The 23,365-nt window shown below is 38.1% G+C and overlaps 1 protein-coding gene across 4 annotated transcripts in view; it reads right to left on the bottom strand.

The window, feature by feature from the left end:
* The window catches only part of EVI5 (ecotropic viral integration site 5), a 99,482-nt gene that overhangs the window by 3,476 nt on the left and 72,641 nt on the right, over positions 1-23,365 (bottom strand). For all 4 annotated transcript variants that reach the window (XM_088154235.1, XM_088154234.1, XM_088154237.1 and 1 more), the window contains 2 exons: positions 21,903-21,998; positions 17,291-17,386 (listed from right to left, as the gene is read on the bottom strand). In XM_088154235.1, coding sequence (XP_088010361.1) covers positions 17,291-17,386; positions 21,903-21,998 — 192 coding nt within the window. The remainder of the gene's footprint in view (positions 1-17,290; positions 17,387-21,902; positions 21,999-23,365) is intronic.

Raw genomic sequence — 23,365 nt, 5'->3', positions numbered from 1 at the left:
GTTTTTTTAAACATTAAAATGGAAACATCCACCCACATGCAAGTGACCTACAAACTATCTCAATGTCATGTAATATTGAAAGGGAATAGAATTTTTTTAAGAAAGCTTTTGACTATTTCTTCTGCAGATATTTTTGCTAAAGTCAAATTAACCTGCATATACAATATTTAGGCAGAGTAAATGCTGATCATTCTGCATACAGCAGTGAAGCTGAAAGGAACAGCAGCATCGGCCACACCCTACTTGGTTTCAGTTACTGCACTGCAGACTGGAAATTATCCTGAAACAAGAAATAAAGCAGGAAGTGTGTGACAGATTCTCAAGCTGACCGGATGCTGAGGGTTAACATGTCTTTAAAAAGTCCTATTGGTTTCAGATCTTTTAAATGTTAATTGTGGCTTAACAGATGGACATGGAAGTCATCCTTTCCAGGATAGTAAAGCACACTAGGAGTTCATCTTAAGGTAACAATGGGCAGGAAAAGGTACCCCACTCCGGAGAAAGCATGGCAACGGAGTGGAAATGTTTTCTCAACCCACAGCTAAAGAAACATACTTTATAGCTTTGCTTTCAGAAGGGGAACAGGACAGTGAACCAGAATTGGAAGAAGGCCACGCTTTTAAAAAACTATTTGGAAGAAATGTGGGTTGTAGAATAACTAGGGAAGAACATTCTGATTATTTCAGAAAACTACTATTGGAAAGAACTCTTGTTCGTGCAGTGCTAGCATAAATCTGAATTCCCCACCTAAAACTGAGGGGTAGATAGATTCTAAGTGTAATGGAACATACACTTTTGTATGTTTAGAATAAAAGGGATGATCCAGTCTATGTAGATAAGGAACAGAAAGATTAATCAGTAAAGCGTCCTTCTAGCTGAGCTTAATTCCGGGTGACTTCATAAACATGTCCATATAGTTTTCCTAGCAACAGTATGGAACTGGTTTGCCACCGCTTCTACGAGATTTTTTTTTTTTAGCTTCCCAATCTAGCCTCTAGCACTGGGATTCTATGATGGTCTCCAATCCACATAGTAACCAGGTCTGATCCTACTTAGCTTTTTGAGATTAGCCAAAGTTCACTAGATGCTGCCACCTAGCTGGATTGAGTGTCCTAAAGTTAAGTATTAGAAAGGTAGACCACTAAAACCACAGGCTATTACCCCAACTACCTTTAGCTTAAACAGCATTAACAGTAATGACAACTGATTTCCCAACCAATATCTCCAGTCATCTTGGAAAAGGCAGAATTAAGAAGCGAACCAAAGGACCCACACTTAAGAGGCTCCTGCCACACTGAATCTGATTATCTTCTTGAGAACACAACATAGCCATGCTTCAAAAGACAGAAATTCATATCACTTGAACTTTTTCACAGCATGCTCTTACCTGTGGTTGACTGTCACACCCAAACATAAGCAAGAAGAAAAAGACAGCAGAGAAGAAAATAGAAGTATTAAACCATTTTAATCTAAATTTTAAATGCAGCAAACGAAGGCAGCCCTTTAAAACTCAAATGTTCTAAAAATAATTGTTATGAATGGCAGATGTATTATTTTGGGGGAAAATGCAGTGTAATTGGCAAAACTCACTGGTTCAAAGCTGTCTTTCATTTAAATAACACTATAAAGAATACACTGCCATATAGAAATTTCCAAGAATAAACAATGAAGAACTGTTACCTACTGTTATTATTGGAGCTGTACCTTAGTGATGGTGCTAAGAATTGTCACAAATCTGTAATTCTGTAGGTTTAGAATTTAGCCCACTGTCTGAGATGTTTCCACAATTTAAACTGTTCCTTTCCACCAGCTTCTCTTAGGTCCAAAAACAGAAAATATATACCTCTGGAATTATTTACAGCTTCATTCAGAAAATGTTACTCTGATGCAGACTGGCTACTTTTAAGTTACAATTTAGTTAGCACAAATTCCAGTTACAGATCTATTGCATCATACAGTGGGGCAAAAAAGTATTTAGTCAGCCACCAATTGTGCAAGTTCTCCCACTTAAAAAGATGAGAAAGGCCTGTAATTTTCATCATAGGTATACCTCAACTATGAGAGACAAAATGAGGAAAAAAATCCAGAAAATCACATTGTCTGATTTTTAAAGAATTTATTTGCACATCATGGTGGAAAATAAGTATTTGGTCACCTACAAACAAGCAAGATGTCTGGCTCTCACAGACCTGTAACTACTTCTTTAAGAGGCTCCTCTGTCCTCCACTCGTTACCAGTAGTAATGGCACCTGTTTGACCTTGTTATCAGTATAAAAGACACCTGTCCACAACCTCAAACAGTCACACTCCAAACTCCACTATGGCCAAGACCAAAGGGCTGTCGAAGGACACCAGAAACAAAATTGTAGACCTGCACCAGGCTGGGAAGACTGAATCTGCAATAGGCAAGCAGCTTGGTGTGAAGAAATCAACTGTGGGAGCAATAATTAGAAAATGGAAGACATACAAGACCACTGATAATCTCCCTTGATCTGGGGCTCCACGCAAGATCTCACCCCATGGGGTCAAAATGATCACAAGAACGGTGAGCAAAAATCCCAGAACCACACGGGGGGACCTAGTGAATGACCTGCAGAGAGCTGGGACCAAAGTAACAAAGGCTACCATCAGTAACACACTACGCTGCCAGGGACTCAAATCCTGCAGTGCCAGATGTATCCCCCTGCTTAAGCCAGTACATGTCTGGGCCCATCTGAAGTTTGCTAGAGAGCATTTGGATGATCCAGAAGAGGATTGGGAGAATGTCATATGGTCAGATGAAACCAAAGTAGAACGTTTTGGTCTAAACTCAACTCGTCGTGTTTGGAGGAGAGAGAATGCTGAGTTGCATCCAAACAACACCATACCTACTGTGAAGCATGGAGGTGGAAACATCATGCTTTGGGGCTGTTTTTCTGCAAAGGGACCAGGATGATTGATCTGTGTAAAGGAAAGAATGAATGGGGCCATGTATCGTGAGATTTTGAGTGAACACCTCCTTCCATCAGCAAGGGCACTGAAGATGAAACGTGGCTGGGTCTTTCAGCATGACAATGATCCCAAACACACCGCCCAGGCAACGAAGGAGTGGCTTCGTAAGAAGCATTTCAAGGTCCTGGAGTGGCCTAGCCAGTCTCCAGATCTCAACCCCATGGAAAACCTTTGGAGGGAGTTGAAAGTCCGTGTTGCCCAGCGACAGCCCCAAAACATCACTGCTCTAGAGGAGATCTGCATGGAAGAATGGGCCAAAATACCAGCAACAGTGTGTGAAAACCTTGTGAAGACTTACAGAAAACGTTTGACCTCTGTCATTGCCAACAAAGGATATATAACAAAGTATTGAGATGAACTTTTGATATTGACCAAATACTTATTTTCCACCATGATTTGCAAATAAATTCTTTAAAAATCAGACAATGTGATTTTCTGGATTTCCCCCCATTTTGTCTCTCATAGTTGAGATATACCTATGATGAAAATTACAGGCCTCTCTCATCTTTTTAAGTGGGAGGACTTGCACAATTGGTGGCTGACTAAATACTTTTTTGCCCCACTGTATATCTTTTGGTTCTCCACTTGTGAAATATCAATATTTCTCTTCCATTGTTTGAAAGGGTCGAGGACAAATGACATAAGTCAAAACATACTTTTATTCAGTCTGCATCAGAAATAATACAAATTATTCTGAAAATAAGGAGGAGCCTATTAGCACTTTTTCAGACTAACAAACTTTATTAAAAGGCATAAGCTTTTGTGAACTGCAACTCACCTCATCAGATGCTTATGCCTTTTAATAAAAGTTGTTAATGTGAAAAGGTGCTAACAGACTCCTGATTTTTGGCTACCATAATTAGCCTAACACACTCTGCTCCTATAATATCTACAGGTAGTCCTTGCTATCTGACCACAATTGGGACTAGAACTTTGCTAAGTAATGTGGTTGTTAAGGTGAAACATCACATGACCGCATTGCTTAGCGACTGCAATCCTGGCAATCCGGGTTGCCATCATTAAGTGATGCCCCGGTTGTTAGGCAAGGCAACTTCCTGCTGGCTTACCACAATCAAACCAGTGGGGAAGCTGGCAGGAAGTTGCAAGCCCCAGGTACTACCAGGTGGGGGAGAGGGTGCATGGGAGTGTGTGAGAGGATCGGGTCAGGTGTGCAAGGGATGCCCTCACACCCACCACACCCCCGCATACCTGACCTTCCCACGCACCCTCCCCCCCACTCCCTCCCCCATCCTCTGTGGCTGAAAATCTGCTTGGATTTTCGGCACGAAACTTTTTCAGGCAGCCCCAAAGCTCCGTTCACTGAACACCCCATGGGGGCTGCCTGAAAAACCTTTGTGCTAAAATCCAAGCAGGATTTTGGCATGGGGAGTTTAGCACATGGGGCTTTGGGGGCTGCCTGAAAAACCTTCATACCAAAAATCCAAGCAGGATTTTGGCATGGGGCATTTTCAGGCAGCCCTGCAAACCTTCGTGCTGAAATCCAAGCAGGATTTTGGCACGGGGACTTTAGTGCATGGAGCTGCACCATGTGCTAAAGTCCCTGTGCCAAAATCCTGCCTGGATTTGAGCATGAAGGTTTTTCAGGCAGCCCCCAAGGCCCCATTTTGCGACATAATGCTAAACTCCCCGTGCCAAAATCCTGCTTGGATTTCAGCATGAAGGTTTGCAGGGCTGCCTGAAAATGGCCGGTGCCAAAATCCTGCTTGGATTTCAGCATGGAGCTTTTTCAGGCAGCTCTCAGAGACAAGAGGGAGTCCTCTTGGCAGGCGGCAGCAGCTTGTGACCTTCCCTGGTGGCTAGTTTCCTGGAAAGGGGCAGGGAAGATTGCAAATAGTGATCATATGATCATGGGATGCTTGGCAACCAGTTGTAAGAGCGAACCAATTCCCAAGGGCCCAGATTGCCATAACTTTGGGTCAGGTCATAAGTCCATTCAGCACTGTCGTAACTTCAAACAGTTGCTGAATGAATGGTCGGATAGTGAGGATTACCTGTACTCTGATTATTTCAGTAACCCTTGTCCAGGTGTCTATCAAAACCACCAAAATTCTGAACTGGGCCTAAAGCAAGCTGGACCAAATAGAGCCATAAATATAGTATCCTATGGTAAGCCCTCTTGCTGTTGGTCCATACCTTGTTCTCCAGTGAGGTGGCAGATAACTATGTTGAGATACAGGTAGTCCTCACTTACTGACGACAATTGGGACCAGGAACTCTGTCGCTAAGTGACATGGTCATAAAGTGAACCATCATGTGACTACGCCCAACTTACATCAGTTCATGCTGCGGACATTAAGTGAATCACCTGCCGTCATTAAGCATGACATTACGTGACTGCGACTTCCAGCCAGCTTCCCCACTGACTTTGCCTGTGGGACGCTGGCTATGAAGGTCACAAATGAAGATAATGTGACCACAGGACACTGTGACTGTCATAAATGCACGCCGGTTGCCAAGTGCCTGAATTGTGATCACGGGATTGCGGGGATGCTGTGACAACCACAACTTTAAGGACTGGTCATAAGTCTCAATATTCAGTGCTGTTGTAACTTCGAACAGTTGCTGAATGAGCAGTCAATAAGCAAGGACTACGTGTACTTTCCAATGCTGTGCATGTTGGGTTGAGAAAAGTTATATTATTAAAATTGCATCAGCGTAGGGCACTACGCTATTTTGTTTTCATGTGCAGGCAATATGACTGGAGACTGGCTTGTTTAATGGTCAATTTAATTTCCATTAGCCCACTTCATATCTAGAAAGGAAAATCATTTTACCCCATTACCTAAGAAGAAGTAAGAAATATGTCCAGTATTACTACGGCATATGTCATACAAATGAGACCCAGAAACAATTCACACACATATTTTAGGCAAAAGTTGCTATTAATAACCATGTGAGCCATTCATAATTACTGTATTTGCCTGAAGTGGAGAATATGTTTCTTCCCAAATAATTCATCTTTAAAAGGGAATGAATAGTCATTTTAGATTTTCTGACAATAGGATAATATACATAAGATGAGGGTAGGAGTGCGATGGGATGGAGTGTTCCATTAATTTTCTGGGGGCGTGGACATCACCTTCCTTCCAGGTAAGCGCTATAAATATCAAACCTGAATATCTGAAAAAGGTTCAAATGCCCACATACTGTTATGATGCAGTTTTCTTGCAGCTAAGCATGTTATGGCACTTCACTTTAACAAAATTAAAGTTACGCATATCTTAATTCTGCATATACAGTTACATTCTAAACATCTCAATCATATTTTCTTTCTAAAAAGCCATGGGAATAGGTTTTGCAGCTTTATCACTTATCTACAGCTAAACAGCAAACCGGAAAAAAGATTTTAACACTAAGATGCTATATTGCTAGTTTGACAAAGATTAAAACTTGTGACACATTGAGACTGAGAGATTTCAAGTAAGTCAGAACAGGAAACCAATAACTTGATCAGGCAGGGTCATGACTTTTTCATCACTGTACTATTGCCATATAATCAAAAGTTTTGAAATCTTAATAGAAAGTATGTGATTGAAACAAAAGCATGCAGTCAGAAGAACATGTTTTCAAACTCAATTCGGTAAGCAACTTTGCTTATTGCAAAACAGATCTCAATCTCATGTTATTGGACAGGTTTAAAAGACTTGTGCTGCTACTAGCAAATGTAGGATTCAGATGAGTCAAAAGTTAACTCCAACATAGGATTATAATCCTCAGCAGCCATCATTAATTTTAAAGAGAATAAAGATAGATTGAGCTGTAAAATGAAAGATTGCTTAAGATGATCAATTATGGCTTCATTAAATCGGCTTGAAAAAGGAAATTATGTTCATATAGGATCTTGGAACATTCACTCTACTTCGGCCGAATTATAAAATCCTCTTTCATCTGTTATTTCTAATCAGTGTTATTTTCTCTACCAAATCTTTCTATTAAAATGTATATGTTGATGTAATACATGTTTCACGAAGTCAATCCTCTGTTCCTTACCTCAATTGTGCTCCAATAAAAATAGCCATCTGCATTTTACATTGCGTAACAAAAAAAAAGATACATTTATTTATTTAAATTCAGTTTGTATGACCTCCCACTCACCATGGAACTGGGGTGGATAATAGTCAGTTAAAACCACCATAAAATTACAAACCAAAATGAAAATGCATCATACTTGAAACAGCTTCCATCAGATTAAGGCAACAAGGCAGTTTAACTACAGGAAAGCAATGGAAGTGGATTGAAGTTTCTGTTGTAATGCTGCCTACCGTGATGGTGTCAGAGGGTGAGAAAGGGAAAGGAATTCAGAAGGTTATGAATTATATTTTTAAAAAACAATTTCTAAAGTTTCGCCAATTATCTTAAATACAGAGGGGTAAAATCTGCAACATGTAAATACTAAATTTGTATGTTGCAGCTTTCATCACTTGTGTTTAAAACAGTTCTAGGGTAAATTAGAAAACAACATGGTTTTGGATTCGATTTGGGAGAAGTGCTTCAGAATGCACAAGACCACAAACTCAGTTCCTGTCTGTGATTTATTAAAGGAGCTACATCTGTTTCCAGAATCATGCTGTTACAATGGAGGTCTCCCGATGGCAGCCACGCAATCCTAAAAAAAAAGTATGTGGCTGTTATGAGTTGCAGACAGGTGCTGTGCTCTCATTCCCTTGTGTCCTGAAATGTGTCTTCCAACTGAATCTGAAGCCTATAGTGCAAAAAGTGAGATATTTTCACAAAAAGTGCTATTAAGACTCTCAGCTTTAATAGCTATCTAGCATGAACAGCAACTCCATTTTTCAAGCATACATACACCATTCAACATATCAGAAATACTATAGTTATTTTCAAACTGAGGGTCCATAAAGCTGCTAACATAGCAGAGTTTTCAGTGATTGTGGTCATTCTGAGGAAACTGTGATGTGATAAGATAGCATTTGTTAGATAGACCTCACAAATGCTATCTTATCACATCAGAGTTTCCTCAGACTGACCACAATCACTGAAAATCTAGACTCCACCAGCATAGATGCTCAGAATCTGACACGTAATAGCAAAAACAGCAATTTTTAGCTGTCCAATTACTTAGCTGTCTTGTGGGAGGACAAATCTGGTGGTGTGGTCTTGTCTTACTGCATTTGCAAGATATCGTACAAGGAAAGCACATGATTTATTGTTCTGAAAGTTTTTTGCCACAAGTCGAAACACTCACATTTTAAATCTGAAAACATATTTCTCTTTGGTGTCAGAAGATCATGAAGCAGAAGAACTTATACAGTACTGTGTTTTATCATCACTACAACTGTACACATACATTTAAAAGGTTTTTATTTATTTATTTAGATTTATAACCATCCATCTCAACCTCATGACTCTGGATGGTGAAGACTTAAAATAACAGTATCACAATAAATACAAGTCATCAGCCAGGTAAAAACCATCCCAGCCATCAACACAATCATCCCACAGGCTCTGTCACATATTTTGTCCCCCATGCCCAGTAGCAGGTCTTCAAAGATGTCTGAAAGGCCACCAGGTTGGGGCTAATCTAATCTTCCATAGGGTGATGTTCCAAAGAGCAGGCACCACAAAAGAAAAGGATCTTTTTTTGGGTGCTGCAAGATGGCACTCTTTAACAGATGGGACCCATAATATGACTCTCCTGCTGGATCTGATGCGATGAGTAGATACAATTAGGGAGCAACAGGCCCTCAAGTAACACATCTCCATATTCTGAATTAATCTTTCCATTCTTTCCTTGATTTTTAAAGGGGCAATCCAATTCATCTTTAGAGTTTAAGCACAAAACTTTAATATGTTTATCTTAGATTATCAGTATAGGTGCACTTCAGTGTAGTAAGAAAGCTATGCTGTACTCATGAAAGCCTGACAATCATCACTCTGGTTCTGTGAAGTGCTAAGTCCAATGGCATGCAAGTCTGAAAACATCTAGCGTTATAATGTATCTGATGAAAACTGATGAAATTTCATTATGGACCATGGCTTTTGATGTCAAGTTATGGTATTCTTCTGGGCCATGTAGCTGAATTTATAATCTGAGGTCTTTTGCTCAAAAGTTTTATGCTTACTAGTCTAAGAAGTTCTACAGGTGTTAATTGTAAATACTATTAATTCCCCAAGTTTAATTTCTCCACTACTCTAATATCAGTATCAAGACTGGGCAACCCTTCAGTTTTATGCGGTCCTTGAGTCTTTGTTTTGCAATCCTTGGAGCATCTGAGTACAGTTCTAAATTCAGCAGCAAACCAGGTTCTAAAATCATGATTTCCCAAGGATTTTTCGTATAGAAAAGCAAATAAACTTAAATGTTTTAGAAAAAAGAAAAAACAAACCAATAAGCACACCCCCAAAATGGGGGAACCCCCCCCTGCAAAATCCAGGCCTAATCCTTCATTGTGACTGTATTGCATCATGGCCCCAATAAATGTGGTTTTTGGACATCAAAAACACACAAACATAGTTTAAGAAGTATAGTGCCTAGCTGCTAACAACTTGCTCATTTCTGGTCTGCAGGACACTGCTGAGAAAATCTGTCAAGAAAATGTAGCGGTGTCATCACCTCTTTATATGCACTTCTCTTGTTTAAACTATGTGAGGCAGTGAAACTTGGGTGTCTTCAGGCAGTGACTGGATAATTGCACATAAAATTCAAATGAAACAAGTTTGTGAACTGTAACTAATCCTTGGGTAGTGGTTCTTCCACTTTGAATGGGACTGCATTTCTTTGAAATATAAGGTGCAGAGCAAGATACATTTTGTAACCTCAGATGAAAACATGAGGGCTGGGAATTCTAGGAGTTATAGTCCAACACACATAGAAAAAATATAGTTAGGGAAGGCTAATAACTATGAATGCATTGTGTACAGAAGAGATTAACACTTACAGGCCAGACTGCCAAGTATCCTAAAGGAACACTAACCTATTATTTTCCAAACAGAGAAATGCACCTGGCTGTATATTTGCACCCCCACTTTGTGGTGGTGTTTCCTCAACTTTACCCCTCGAGAACCTCTACTTCGTATAACAAATCATATGCCTCCTCCGCAAGATAAATCTCCTTCAGAGAGATGTTTAAGAGCCTGGGTTTGTCCACTAACATGTCCCAAGTATACTTCTGGGAATGCAAGCGCACAAGCAGACTTCTGATGAAGTTCTTAGAAAACAAGCAGGGCAAGGAAGAGGAGTTTGGATATAAATGCAAGGAACAGAAGAGAAGAGAAAGTGAAACAGAAACTGAGTACAATGCTTTCTGCAGTCCTGATAATTTGCAAATTAGTAGGCTGACCTGATTTCCAAAAATAAAAACTTGGATATACGAATATTAAAAAATGCATACATGTATACAAATCTACAAGTCAATTTCCCCAAAGTCACGGGCAAAAATTACCAGAAAAAAAAGGACACAAAGATGTTTAGAAGAGCTTCTTTGGAATGAAGCAACTTTAAGTAGTTCCAAACATTCCTGTTCCCTGTTGTGCTTTTACACTCTGTGAAAAATTATTTCCAGGCCAAATTAATTTAATAAATGACTAACAATCAATTGACCACTCTCTCCATCATAAGGCTATCAGACCTGATCTGCAAAAATCCATTAGTTGTCAGCAGAGAGATACAGGAAACACTAACTTTGCTTCTTATTCTGGATTTCTGCAGACTAGTACTAATCAATCAGCCAGTAAAATGGATAATGGAATAGCTTCATTCCCATGTTCCCTTCCACCATAAGGTACCCCGAGACTTGAGGAGTAATGGAAAGACATCATTTCTTTGGCTACTTGTTCCCATACTGTTCTGCCTGCTCTACCTTGAGCCCTCCCATTAGTTCGAGGATGCCTTCCCCAAAATCAGGACTGTCCCTGTAAAACTGGAATTTAATCTTGGAAATAAGTTTCAGGCACTGATAGTGCCTTCTGTTGACTAAAACCTAGTCATGGCAGCAGGTTACTGGTAATATTTTAATGACATTCCCAATGAAATCCATTGTGTGGGTAAAACAGGAAGGAACATAAAATGCAAACTTGAAGCACCATGAGAACGGGGCTCCTGCCGTTCTCCAAATAGGATGCCTGTACTCATGAGAGCTGGGGAAGCCCAGATGGTTTCCGAGGGATTGCAAGAATGGGGTGGGCAATTGGGAGAAAGAATGACACAAGCAGCTTGGAGAACTACACACCGATCACCCTGCACGGAGGATCCCTCCCGCAGATGACCCGGTATACCTGTAATGTAGAAGAGTCCAGCTCTGCGATCTCCCTCCTCGTGCCTCGCCTGCAACTCCTGATACAGCCCCGACATTTCCACTTCTGAGAGACAGCAGTGGCGGTCAATCGGGCGGGCCGGCCGGATAAATGACCCTGGCGGGTCGTATCCAACCCGCGGGCTGTAGTTTGAGAACCCCTGTTCTAAACCATTTCTTCAAAGATTACCCACAGTACTTGTACTGAGTCTAAGTAAAGGATGGAAGCTAACAGTGCACTTGGGGCAATAACTGAGTCACATGAATCTCCCGTTAACAACCTGGTTATTATCTTTCTGGATCAACTATTGGTGTCTGGATCTTTTCCATATGCAGAATGCAGAATGTGCAGAATTAGCCATATGCAGAATGTGTTATTCAGTTGTAATGGAACTAAAACACATATAGACACAACTGGTTTTTGTACTTTTAAGGAAGTAAATTTCACATATTCCTACTATTTAGCCCTACCCCAGAATCCCCTTTTTCTTATTTAGTCTGAATTATTTATCTAGGAGTAATTAGTTAGCATTCACAATTGTCTAAAAGCAGGGCATTTGCTCTCCCATTTATGTCGATCTTTATTAAGCCCATTTTGTTTCAACAGAAACATGATCTGAACAAGAGATAGATTTATGAGAATCTTTTACCAATTGCATTAGGTTGTTAGGAGAGAAATATCAGATGAATGATAGCATAAGGTGCATGGAGATAAGGAAGAAAGAATTTTTAGCTCTCATGTTGAAAAAAGGAAGTGAGATGGTTTCAGAGAAGACATCCACTATCTGAATAATCTCTGCAGGTATTTATGGTCTGATATGATTGAAAGCCTTCCATTAAAGATATCCTAGATATCAAATGTACTTCAGTTAAACATTCCCTTCTTATCAGAAGATAAACTTCATCTGAGCAATTCTGGCTCAAGACTTTTGTTGTGGTAGCTGCCAGGCAGAAGAATAATTCAAGTTCAAGATTGGAAAGAGGCTCTTTGGGGATAATAAAATTGTGCTGTACATTCTGCTTGCATCAAAAGGATGGTTAAAGTCACAATAAATTAAGAACTGTTTTTTAAAAAAAACAAACAAACCTAAGCCTTATTGCTTACAGACATGAAATATAAAAAGGCCACATAAGGTTAATATCATTCAACTACTGTTATTCATAGAGGTTAAGTGTAACATACCAACAGATATGAATTTATTTTAAAAATATGGTATTGCATCAAATTCCTATTTCTTTATAGGAAAATACCTTTTTAAAAAGAAGCTAACTATGCTTCAAATTGAGGGTACGTGAAACAGAAGGCATAGATGAGTTATGCAAAAAAAACACTACAGAGAAAAGTGGCTGTTCCTAACAGAGAAGATTACAAACCAGATACAGTATTGCCATTGCATTTACTGTATAAAAACTAACTACTATTGCTATATAAAGAAATATCACCAGAGAATAAAAAAGGAGAGGATCTAAAAACAGCTCATAATGCAACAGTCACAAACACCCTGCAAATCCAGGATTTTTCTTCATTCTATAACTGGAAAGCACTATTCCTTCCTTCTCCGTCCCAGGAAACGTTGTGGTTTGCCAATGTAGTCTGTGGGCAATCTTATCAATTCTAATCTTATATCCCACTCCTCTAATCTACATAGCACATTCGTTCCTCAGAGTATCCAACAGGAAGCCAAAACAACTGTTCAGGAATGCAGAGCATATGCAAATGGTGCAAACTCTTAAGGCACTTGATAAATTGAGAAATAATACAACTGAGAGAACAATAGTAATAAATATCTTTTCTAGCTTGGATTTGATCTTTTCGAGACCCGGATGAATCAAGGTATCTTCCTGAAGAGACCTGTTTTTCTATGAGAGTAAAAGGGGCAAAGCTGCAGGCTCACGTTAACGTTTATGATAATTGATAGTGTATACTTCACAGTCAAAAGATGACTGTGGATGCAGGTCATTAAATCAATTTTTTTTTAGGAAGCTGCTTTACAAGGGTGCCCAACTAATGAGATGTAGGCACTGTGGTTTATGTTATAGTATACTACATAGTCCTGACATAGTGTGGCATTTATTGAATGCTGGAAAAACAAACAAGAAGTTTGTTTGGACAGTTTCAAGTCTATAGATATTTCAGTTATTTTACATATCCTTGCTGCCTTAGCAGGTGGTAAGACCTGGTTGACCTTGTTTGGGTTCAATATGTCAGCAAGATGAGGTCTGACAGTACTTATAGACAGATACTTATATCATTGATATTTGTTTCAACTCTACCTACTATTGTCATGTAATGCAGTCCCAAAATATTCCTCTTGAGGGATTCTGACTTTAACAGCTAGAATTTATATTTTCCGAAATGGGCAATATATAAGCATTTGCTTGTTTCTTCCCAACAAGCTTTGGCAGAGTCTTTATTGCTACCTAACATTACTTTGCACCTGATAAGACCCAATTTGCTATGTTACTTGGTATAACAATGACTTTAAGGTGGATTATATGTTTTATCCACTCCCTTTATCACCACCAATCAACTTGCTTGTTAAAGGCTTCTTGAGACTAAAAAGCTTACACTGATTTTTAGACAAGTTTTTTTCCCATTATTGTCATCATAGCTACTGTTGCTTTTCCTGAGAGATTGTGGCCTCGAGGAATGAGCAAAATTTTTTTTTCCGTCCTCTAACATGAACCTGCTATACAGTTAGGGGTGTGCATGTAGCACTGATATTGCCATATTTGAAATATTAAATTAAAATGCTCTGGCTCATTTCAAGCTTTCAAACAGATTATAAATAATTCCATAAGGTTTTTATTTATTTTATTATTCAACTGAGTAATACATTAAAATTGGGGAATCTGCTTTGATTTACTACATAGCTTACAAAATGGCACCGTTTGATTCAACAGAGGTCTTACCAAGTAGTGGTGAAAAAGTGTTTATTTTTTTTCCTGATTATATATGTCGCAGCAGATATTATGAGGAAGGCAAGAAAACCATCCAAAGGTGAGAAATGCCATAAAAAGTTAATGTTCTGGAATAAGTAGTATTAAATTTTAAATAGCCATATATAGTTTTTACTATTAAGATTTGAATTTTCGTTATATATCCATTAAGCTAGATCTTCACCAGAAATGTAATGCTGTAATTTGGCCACATTTGCTTCTACAGGTGGTCCTCACTTAATGATGATAGATGGGACTGGAATTTCTGTCACTAAGTGATGCAGTTGTAAAGTGCGATGGCATGTGACCACCCTGGTTACCGATGGAAATTCTGGCACTTCTGGTTGCTGCCATTAAGTGAGGACATCACGTGATTGCCATTTGCGACCTCCTGCTGACTTCTTCATTGACTTTGCTTGTAGGAAGCCAGTAAAGAAGGTTGCAAATGGCGATCATGTGACTGTGGATCCTGCGATGTCATAATTGGGAGCCAGGTGCTGAGCACCTGGATCATGATCACATGACCTTGGGGACGCTGTGACTGACGTAAGTACAAGGACCAGCCATAAGTACCACTCGTTCAGTGCTGTCATAAGTTTGAATGGTCCCTGAATGAATGGTCGTTAATTGGAGACCACCTGTATACTATTATCCACCTTTTAAAACCAGTTACTGTCCAGACAGGTTGGGAAAGGCTGTTCTATATATATATATATATGCATGTACATTAGTTTAAATTCTAAATAATTTCACATTATTTAAAATGCAACGAGAAGTATCACACACAGAATTCTCTTTCATATTTGAAAGCTGCAGGTGCATACACACACATACACTAGAGTGCACTAGAGTTCTAATCCAAAACTTATATAAGAATGTGCCCGGACACACGCTGCAGTGCATATTCCATTCAAAGGAATGGAAAGAAATTGCAGATGTAGATTGATGCAAATTCTTTTCAGACAATATCTGAATCTACACCATCACCACTGTTTCTAGTCCAAAAAATGATATATATACTTGTAAGCTATATCTCTATGCAAATGGGGCCAGGATATTAGTTATGGGAGCTCCCATGTGGGTGAATATGCATTGTGTATGATCTGAGATTTTCGGTGGGGGCTCAAATTGGTTTTTTGGCTTCTTTTGGGGATTTTATGGATTATGTTTTTATTCTATTTGCTGCCCAAAGTTTTATTGTACAGAGGGACAGCCACATAATTTTAATAAGTAAATAATTAAAATGTTTGTAGCTGGACTAGAGATTAATATTTATTTATGTATATTTCAGATTTAGACGCCCTTCTCATGATGAAGTGACTCTGGGCAGTTTGCAGTAAAATCAACAAATAAATATAAATTAAAATAGAATAAAAATAATATAAAAATACAATAAAACCAAATACATACATAAATACTAATATCTTCCAAGATGCTGGTGATCGAAAAGATATTAACATATGGGAGCATCTTCAAGGTGCAAGCCACCCCCAGGGTTGGTTGCTCCTTTTCTCGCCCCATGCAAGTTGGCAGACTGCCTTCCAGAAGGTCAAGAGAGTAGGGGACTGCCTCATCTCTGAGGGAAGTGTATTCCATAGGGCAGGGGCCACGGCAGAAAAGGCTCTCCTTCTGGGCCCTGCCAGTCGACATTCTTTCGTCATTGGGGTCCACAGTATACCCTCTCTGCTTGACCGGGTGGGATGGGTTGATACAATGGGGGTGAGACGGTCCCTCAGGTAACCCAGTCCCATGCCATGTAGGGCTTTAAAGATGATAACCGACACCTTGAATTGGACCCAGAAGCAAACTGGGACCCAATGCAGCTTGTGCAGCAAAGGTGTGACATGTGCCATCTTTGGGGCACCGAAAATTGCCCGCACGGTTGCATCTTGAACCAGCTGTAGCTTCTGGATACTTTTCAAGGGTAGCCCCATGTAGAGCGCATTGCAATATAAGATTTTAAATTGTTTTGTTGTGAACCGCCCAGAGTCCCTCCTTGTGGGGGAGTTGGGTGGTGATATAAATTTGACATATAAATAAATAAATAAATATAAAATAAGATGGTTCCGTACTGATTTCTCCCACGTGAGTTTAGCAATCATTAAAAGTACCAGAATGATTATGGGTAATATTTTGTTAAAGGCAAAATAAGCTTCTCCACTGTCTCGCAACTTACATAAATTCTAGGTACCTTACTTTTTTCCCCTAGCGTTTTTCCTGCATGTGGAGGGTCTACTTTTTTCAGATCAACCAAATGTTGATCTGTTGGTTGCGACAGAAATTGACTGACTGCTTATTGCCTGAGCCTGATGTTGGTGGCTGAGAGAGAGACTGACCTAAAGTCACCCAGTCGGCTTTCATGCCTAAGGTGGGACTAGAACTCACAGTCTCCTGGTTTCTAGCCTGCAGCCTTAACCACTAGAGCAAACTGGCTCTCATTTCTAGGTACCTCACATTCTTTATCTGATTTTTTAACAGCGCATCAGGAATATAACACTTTAAAAGATGTGGCTCCAACAGAAATAGCTACAGCAATACATTTTACCACTCTTGTGTATGTCGTGTATGACTGCATTCTATTCATATTCATTTTGGTATCTTACCATTCACTATTTATTAAGAGTGAAGTTCAAATGTTCATATTTCTCAACATTTTATTGCTGCCCTAGTTAAATACTTGCAAATGACTAAAATGATCCTATCAATTAAGCTGCAAGTAGCACTTACTATCCTAAAAGCCTATACTTCTATACATTTTGCTATCAGAAAGAGGACAAACAATTTTAAAGTCACAGTTTTAAAAGTCAGCTGCTACAATATTATTGATGAAAAGTATTAAATCTCTAAAGAGTCTGTACAGAATTCTTACAAATAACTGCAAGTTCAATCAACTTAGATTTTATCAAAAAGACATTTCCTCATATATGGCAGAGCAAGATTATCCATGTTTAGTATTTCCTTGTGACTAAATGAAAAATGTAAAAATGCTGATAGAATAATTACCTGGAATCAGAAAAAAGAACAAAACTTAAGTACAGGTTCAAGCTACAGGAAAGGAACTTAAGTGAGCAAAACTGATAACTTACCTCATGATTCAACTCTGCTATCTGATCTTTCAGTTCTCTAATATACTGAGTAGAGTCAAAAATATTAAGCTGCCCTTGAATTTTCCCTTCTTCTTTCTGTTCAGGAAAAGGGGAAAAAGTATAATCATATCAGATCCAAAACTTTTATTGGTAAGTTTGATTTAATAAAATATTTTCCAAACTGGATTCAGAGCTTTCCACAGGTACATTACAAATATTTGTAAGAGTACTAATGATCAGTGCCTTAATTCATATTACATTTCAGTGATTGATGAAATGTCAAAGGAAGTTGGCTCCATGGAAGCAACAGTTTTAGTTGTTATGTGTGTGTCAGATCTACTGTAACAAGACTCATGGTAAACATATTCCCTAAATGGGACAAGTATCAATCAAACTCCATATGACTAGCCTTCCATACAAATAGTTAAATGTGCAATTATTCCCTTGCAATTTAGTTTTCCTAGCAACTGTTGCCACTCCAATGAACCCATATCACAAAATATGCCTTTCTATATGGATCTCATTCCTATGTAGTAAATATTTGCGTTCCAAACTATATCTTATCAGATTTGCTACAAATAATACTAAATGAAGGATTTAGTAGTCAGAATAAGCAGAACCCAATTACATCCCACTGAATTAAGAAGAAAACAATGAGTGTTAGGTTTACAAAGAAGTATGTTCTCAACAGGAACTGCAGTACTAAAATTACTACATTATTAAAGGTAGCTTAAAAATAAGAGTGCTTCAAAAAGTCATCTTCACCAGTCATGGAAGCCACAAATCTAAAAACTAAAACAAGCTTTATCTCACATAAGAAGTGCTAGTTACAAAGCTTTAACAAACCATTCATACTTGAATATGATACTCCAACAAGTACATCTATCACTACTAAATGGCATTCAGCATACTGGCACTATTGGCTGGAAAGTCAATAGTAATACCTAGAAACATTCCCATGTGCTGTTTATTAATTTAAAGTAGTTAAGGAGCAGAATCTAATACTTAGCTTTTTCAGAAAGACTGGCTATAATCCTGAAACTATCTGGAAGTACCTGAAGAAACTTTCATTTAATTAAAAATACAATAGAGATTGAAACCAGTTAAAAATGTGTGTAGATTCTTTCACAATGTTACTGATATTAGGCTAAAAATGAAATGACAGAATAAGGAGATTCTAAGGGGTTAGCAAACATATTTTTTCAAAGACAGACAATCCTGGCCTTTTCTAAAAATTCTGCAGTGCCTGGGAAAACCAAACATATATAATCCTATTATTAATTGCCATGTTTATTACTGCAAAACATTAGCAGACTAACATTTTAGTTCTAATTCTCTTTCCCCCCATTTTTCATTGGTGTTTATTCCTGGCTTAACTTTTAAAAAACTTTTTAACATAGGTAGACAGACAGACAGACAGACAGACAGACTCCGTCTCTTCAGTTGAATGTCAGAGAGACCCCATGACTCCTGGAGAATAATAGACTTTTCTTATGTTGCATCCTATTTTATACTTATGTCTGGGTATGGAAAAAATTATTTGGGGAGGGGAAGAAGACATATTCTGGAGGTTTGAAATAGCCTACCCTAGCCTACACTGCCTCTTGAACTTTTACTACAGAGCAATGACATTTTGCACTGAACAACTAATTAAGTTTATTCATCAGGGCACCTGGGAGGGGATTTGTGGCCTTTTTGTGACTACGATGATTCATATTGTACTTTCAAAAAACACATCATGCTGCTAAAGAATGTTAAAAGTTTCCTGTAATAGTGAAAATGGAAATTCTCTTTTTAGACGTTCAAGACATTTAAGATGTTTTTGTGGGACTTATAATATTAAATGAAGATGTCCCTCAGCATCTCTGGAGGGAGTACTAGGTGCAATGAAGTGTGTGAGTATGTAATATGCAAATGTCATATGCCTAAGCGCAATATTTGTATGATGATGTCAGTGCACACATGTTGTCATGATCTCATCATCATGGTTTACTGCAGGTACCAAGGAAGATACCATCAAATGTAAAGACAGACTTATTTTCTAAAGCAACAGATTTGTTGTTGGGACAATATCTGGCAAAAATAGCTTCTCAACTGAATGAAAATTTTTGAAGTTATTACTGTTCTGTAACATGCTCAACAGCAGCAAAGTAGATTTCTCAGTTAAAATTAATATTTTCTAATGTCAAGGAATGTCATATGGCAAAATATGGGCAAAGCAGGTACTAATCATCAGCATTAACCATTAACATATAATCAACCTTCTGATAAAAATATCTATTCATGCAAAAGGATTATACTGAGATCTTAATATTTGGCTTACACTCTCTCGGATGGGCTGAAGATCTATAAAGCAAAAGCAGAAAGTTGAGAATTCTGGCGGAATTCATCAGAAGAAATGAAAGAAATTCAAATGTCTTAGATAAATGTGTCAACCAAAGGTAAGAACACATCTTATTTTGGAAAAGTGCTTTTATTTCCCTGACAGTGGCCCCAAACTGTGATTTAATCTATGAACTGGCATGTCAAGTAATTTCAGTAATAATGTGGGTGTAGCAATAACCAACATACTGTACATGTTTAATGCCAATACGTCTTACACATGCACCCAGGCATTTCACAGAAAACTGTGAAATAGCTTTTTGCTATGGCCCCATTCTGACTTGAAAATGAAACTCCTGAATACTCAAATAATTAAGAGTTATTCTGAAGAAGAAAAAGTACATCTGGTAAATTAGTGATCTATCAGTATATTGATTAGCCTCAAGAGATGGACCTATGTAAAATGTACTTTGGTTCACTCTGAGCAATGGGCATACTTTAAACACAATTCGTGATTACTGCAAAGTATAAAATTTAAAGTATCTTTTGCCCAATCTGGTGTCCCCCAGATATGATGGACTACAACCCTCATGCTGACGGAAAATTTTAGGACTTGCAGACCAAAACTGGAGGGCACCAGACGAGAAAAGGCAAAGCATGTTGAAAGATTTGGGTCCCTTCAGTTTTGTTTACAGCTGCTGTTAAACTGACAGATAGGAAGTATGATTTCATTTCAGAGGATCAGATTTAAATATAAAACTGTGACAACCTCTCACAGAATGTTAATTTTTCTAGCGTTATTTACTGCTATATTACTATTGTATCACTATCTTGTAATTAAATGCTTTGAGAGTTAGTTTCATAATTTCTTCAAGAAACATGGACACAGCTCAGTAAATCAAGTCCATTTAGTGTAAACTGTCTATTTATAAATGCTTTAAGCTGGACAGTTAGACTTCCTAATTCAGGAAGCTGTTGCAATGCATACCCACAGTTGTGCTTATCTCAGTGCTACAGGCTTGCACAAAGTCCAGCAAACAGTGCTGTGCATTCCCATCTTGCACTACAAAACACAACTGATGACTCAACACAAAAATGGATTTAATTTTAAAAAGAAATCCTCAGGGACCACAAAACTTATTTGTATCAGTGCTTCAAATGGTACACATGCAAACTTTTTAAAATCAGAGTTGTGGGGCATAAGCAGTATAAACCACAGCTATTGTGGATGAAGCATAGTAATGATGTTCATGCATGACGGGAAAAATAGGGCTAATGTATCTGAACTGAAAAGATGTGCACAGCCACTAGATGGCAGAAGAAAGGTACGTAACTATCCAGCTCTCTGCTGCCAATTAGTGATCATCCAGCAATCTGCAGCCCTAGGGAAGAACTCTGGTGTCTGATCCTACACAATGAGAAATGGGTAGGCTAGGGGTTGTTTTACCATATGTGGTGGACATGTAAAATTGCAAAGAAATTTTGGACTCAAATACAAACCTTGATGCAGAGCATACTACAAATACAGATTCCATTTAAACCAGAACTATTCGTGTTGGGGATAATGGATTTTCAAATAGGAAAACATCTTATTAGAATTACTTAATACATGATTACCACAGCAAGACTTCTTTATGCACAATTTTGGAAAGCCCAGACACTACCAACAATACAAGAATGGTTGTTAAAACTGATGGAAATGGCAGAAAATGATAAACTGACTTGCTTATTAAAAGAAAACTCAAATAACTATTACCTTAAAGAATGGAAACCATTGATGGACTATTTGCAAAATGCAGGTGGGGTGAAGCTTACATGGGGATTTGAAGATTAGATTATAAATGTAATGGGATATGTTTTGACAAAGAATTATTCCTACTTAATGTATTAAAAACTAGCACCTATGATAGTCTTATTATTCCTAAGACCAAAGATAGATTGGAAGTTATCTATTTTTCATATCTTTTTTCTTTTTATCTCACTTTTTCTTTTCCTTTTCTTTATAATTTGTATTTCCAATTTTCTTTTTCATTTCTAACTTTTAACTTTGTAACTTTAAAATTTCAATAAAATATTATTAAAAAAAAAGAAATGGGTAGGCTGTTTCCCAATCAAAACTGTATGGATGGATAACCACTAGTCAGGGACACTGTTTCTGCTTCTGCAGAAGTTTAGAGATTGTTTGCAATAAAGTTCTAAATTTATAGTTCCATCAATTAATGTTCTATGTTAAGCATTTTAACTTAAAACTGAAGGGAAGTCATAAAAGAGGAATTGTTTTAATTCTTACCTGGATTTCTAGTTCTGCAATATGTTGCTGGAGCTCTGCCACAGCTGCCATGCTGTCAGCCTCTCGGAGTCTTACAGCCATTACTTCTTCTTTATTCTAGGAAAAAGAAGTTGCAAGTGACAAGTTGAGTCACATTACAGGAAAATTGATTTAGAAAACAAATGGATGGACATTAAAGATATTCCATAGTTACTTTAAGCTACTGGACTATTATCAACATTCACTCTATAAAAATGATCAGCTATATTAATTTTTCTCAGGATTTGTTTCCCTTTAAAAAAAAACAGATGTAAGGTTATAGTAATCAAGTATAGCTATTTGTTTAAAGAAGCAAACAAACCAATTTAATGAAAGGTCAAACTAAATGCAATGTTTGCCAGACAGACTGAACTTGCAAAATATTTCCTTTAAATCAAAGATCGGTGACAAACAAGTGGCATTTAAGCCTTCATTTAAAACTAAAAGACCAAACATTGTATAGATTCTTAACCTCTGAAAAAACAGACTGTGCCCACTTCAATGATACTACTGCCCTGTCCTCTGTAGCCCTTGACCATGTCACCAATTTAAAAAATCTGTAGTCTTTGGCTGCTGCAAAGCTGACTGCCTTTGTTGTAACCAATAGCCAGCACCAGAATACTGAGTTGAATCATGACTGTACCTTCTTTCCCACAATCTGTGTCCACCTTCTCCATAAGCCCAACTAGACAAACATCTATCACATATCTTACCATTAAGCTTTCTTCCCTCAGCAAATAATAAACAGGAAGAGATTCTGATGGGGACCAAAGGAAGGATAAGGGGTTAACACATACAGACCACCACCTAGACACAATTCTTAACTGGATCAGGCTCATTGATGCCAATTATTTAAGGGAAAAAAACCCAGACGTATATATATTTCTATTTTGACCCAAATATTTTTCTATATAAGCCTATCCACATTTTGAAAGCAATATCCACTGCAGAATTTCTACAAGTCATTCGACTGTCTAAACAAGAGAATAAAATGCTTATTCAGGAAAACACTGCTAAGCAGGGAAGCACCTTCCATCTAGCCCCTCCATTTCTGAAATGCATGTCCATCAACAAGAGTTTTATCTCCTCTCCTACCAATCCTTTAATATTTTTTCTCGTGTGCATGCTAACACACAAGAAGCACAATAAAAACACAAATCCAAACAACTGGCACAACCAGGCAACTTGTTTAGCATTTGGTCAGACCTAACAACAGAGCAATGCATCATCTGTAGGTATGCAAATATAGAAGAGACACACACAAACAGTAAATGTCACAATACTCTCTATTTAATCATAACATGGTAATATACATGGTGCAGAAAAGTTGCAAAACTTTCCCAAAGCTCTGAAGAGTAAAATGTCTGATCTTCTTTACGGAATAAACTCAATACTCTATCTTCAAGTTAATACTCTAATCATTGCAAACATACCTGGGAGGTTGC

The sequence above is a fragment of the Python bivittatus genome, unplaced genomic scaffold, assembly GCF_059951505.1.
Source record: "Python bivittatus isolate LINGU-HERP-01145 unplaced genomic scaffold, Pbiv_v1 ctg000700_np1212, whole genome shotgun sequence".
Lineage (NCBI taxonomy): Eukaryota > Metazoa > Chordata > Lepidosauria > Squamata > Pythonidae > Python > Python bivittatus.
This window is presented reverse-complemented; position numbering and strand designations above follow the sequence as displayed.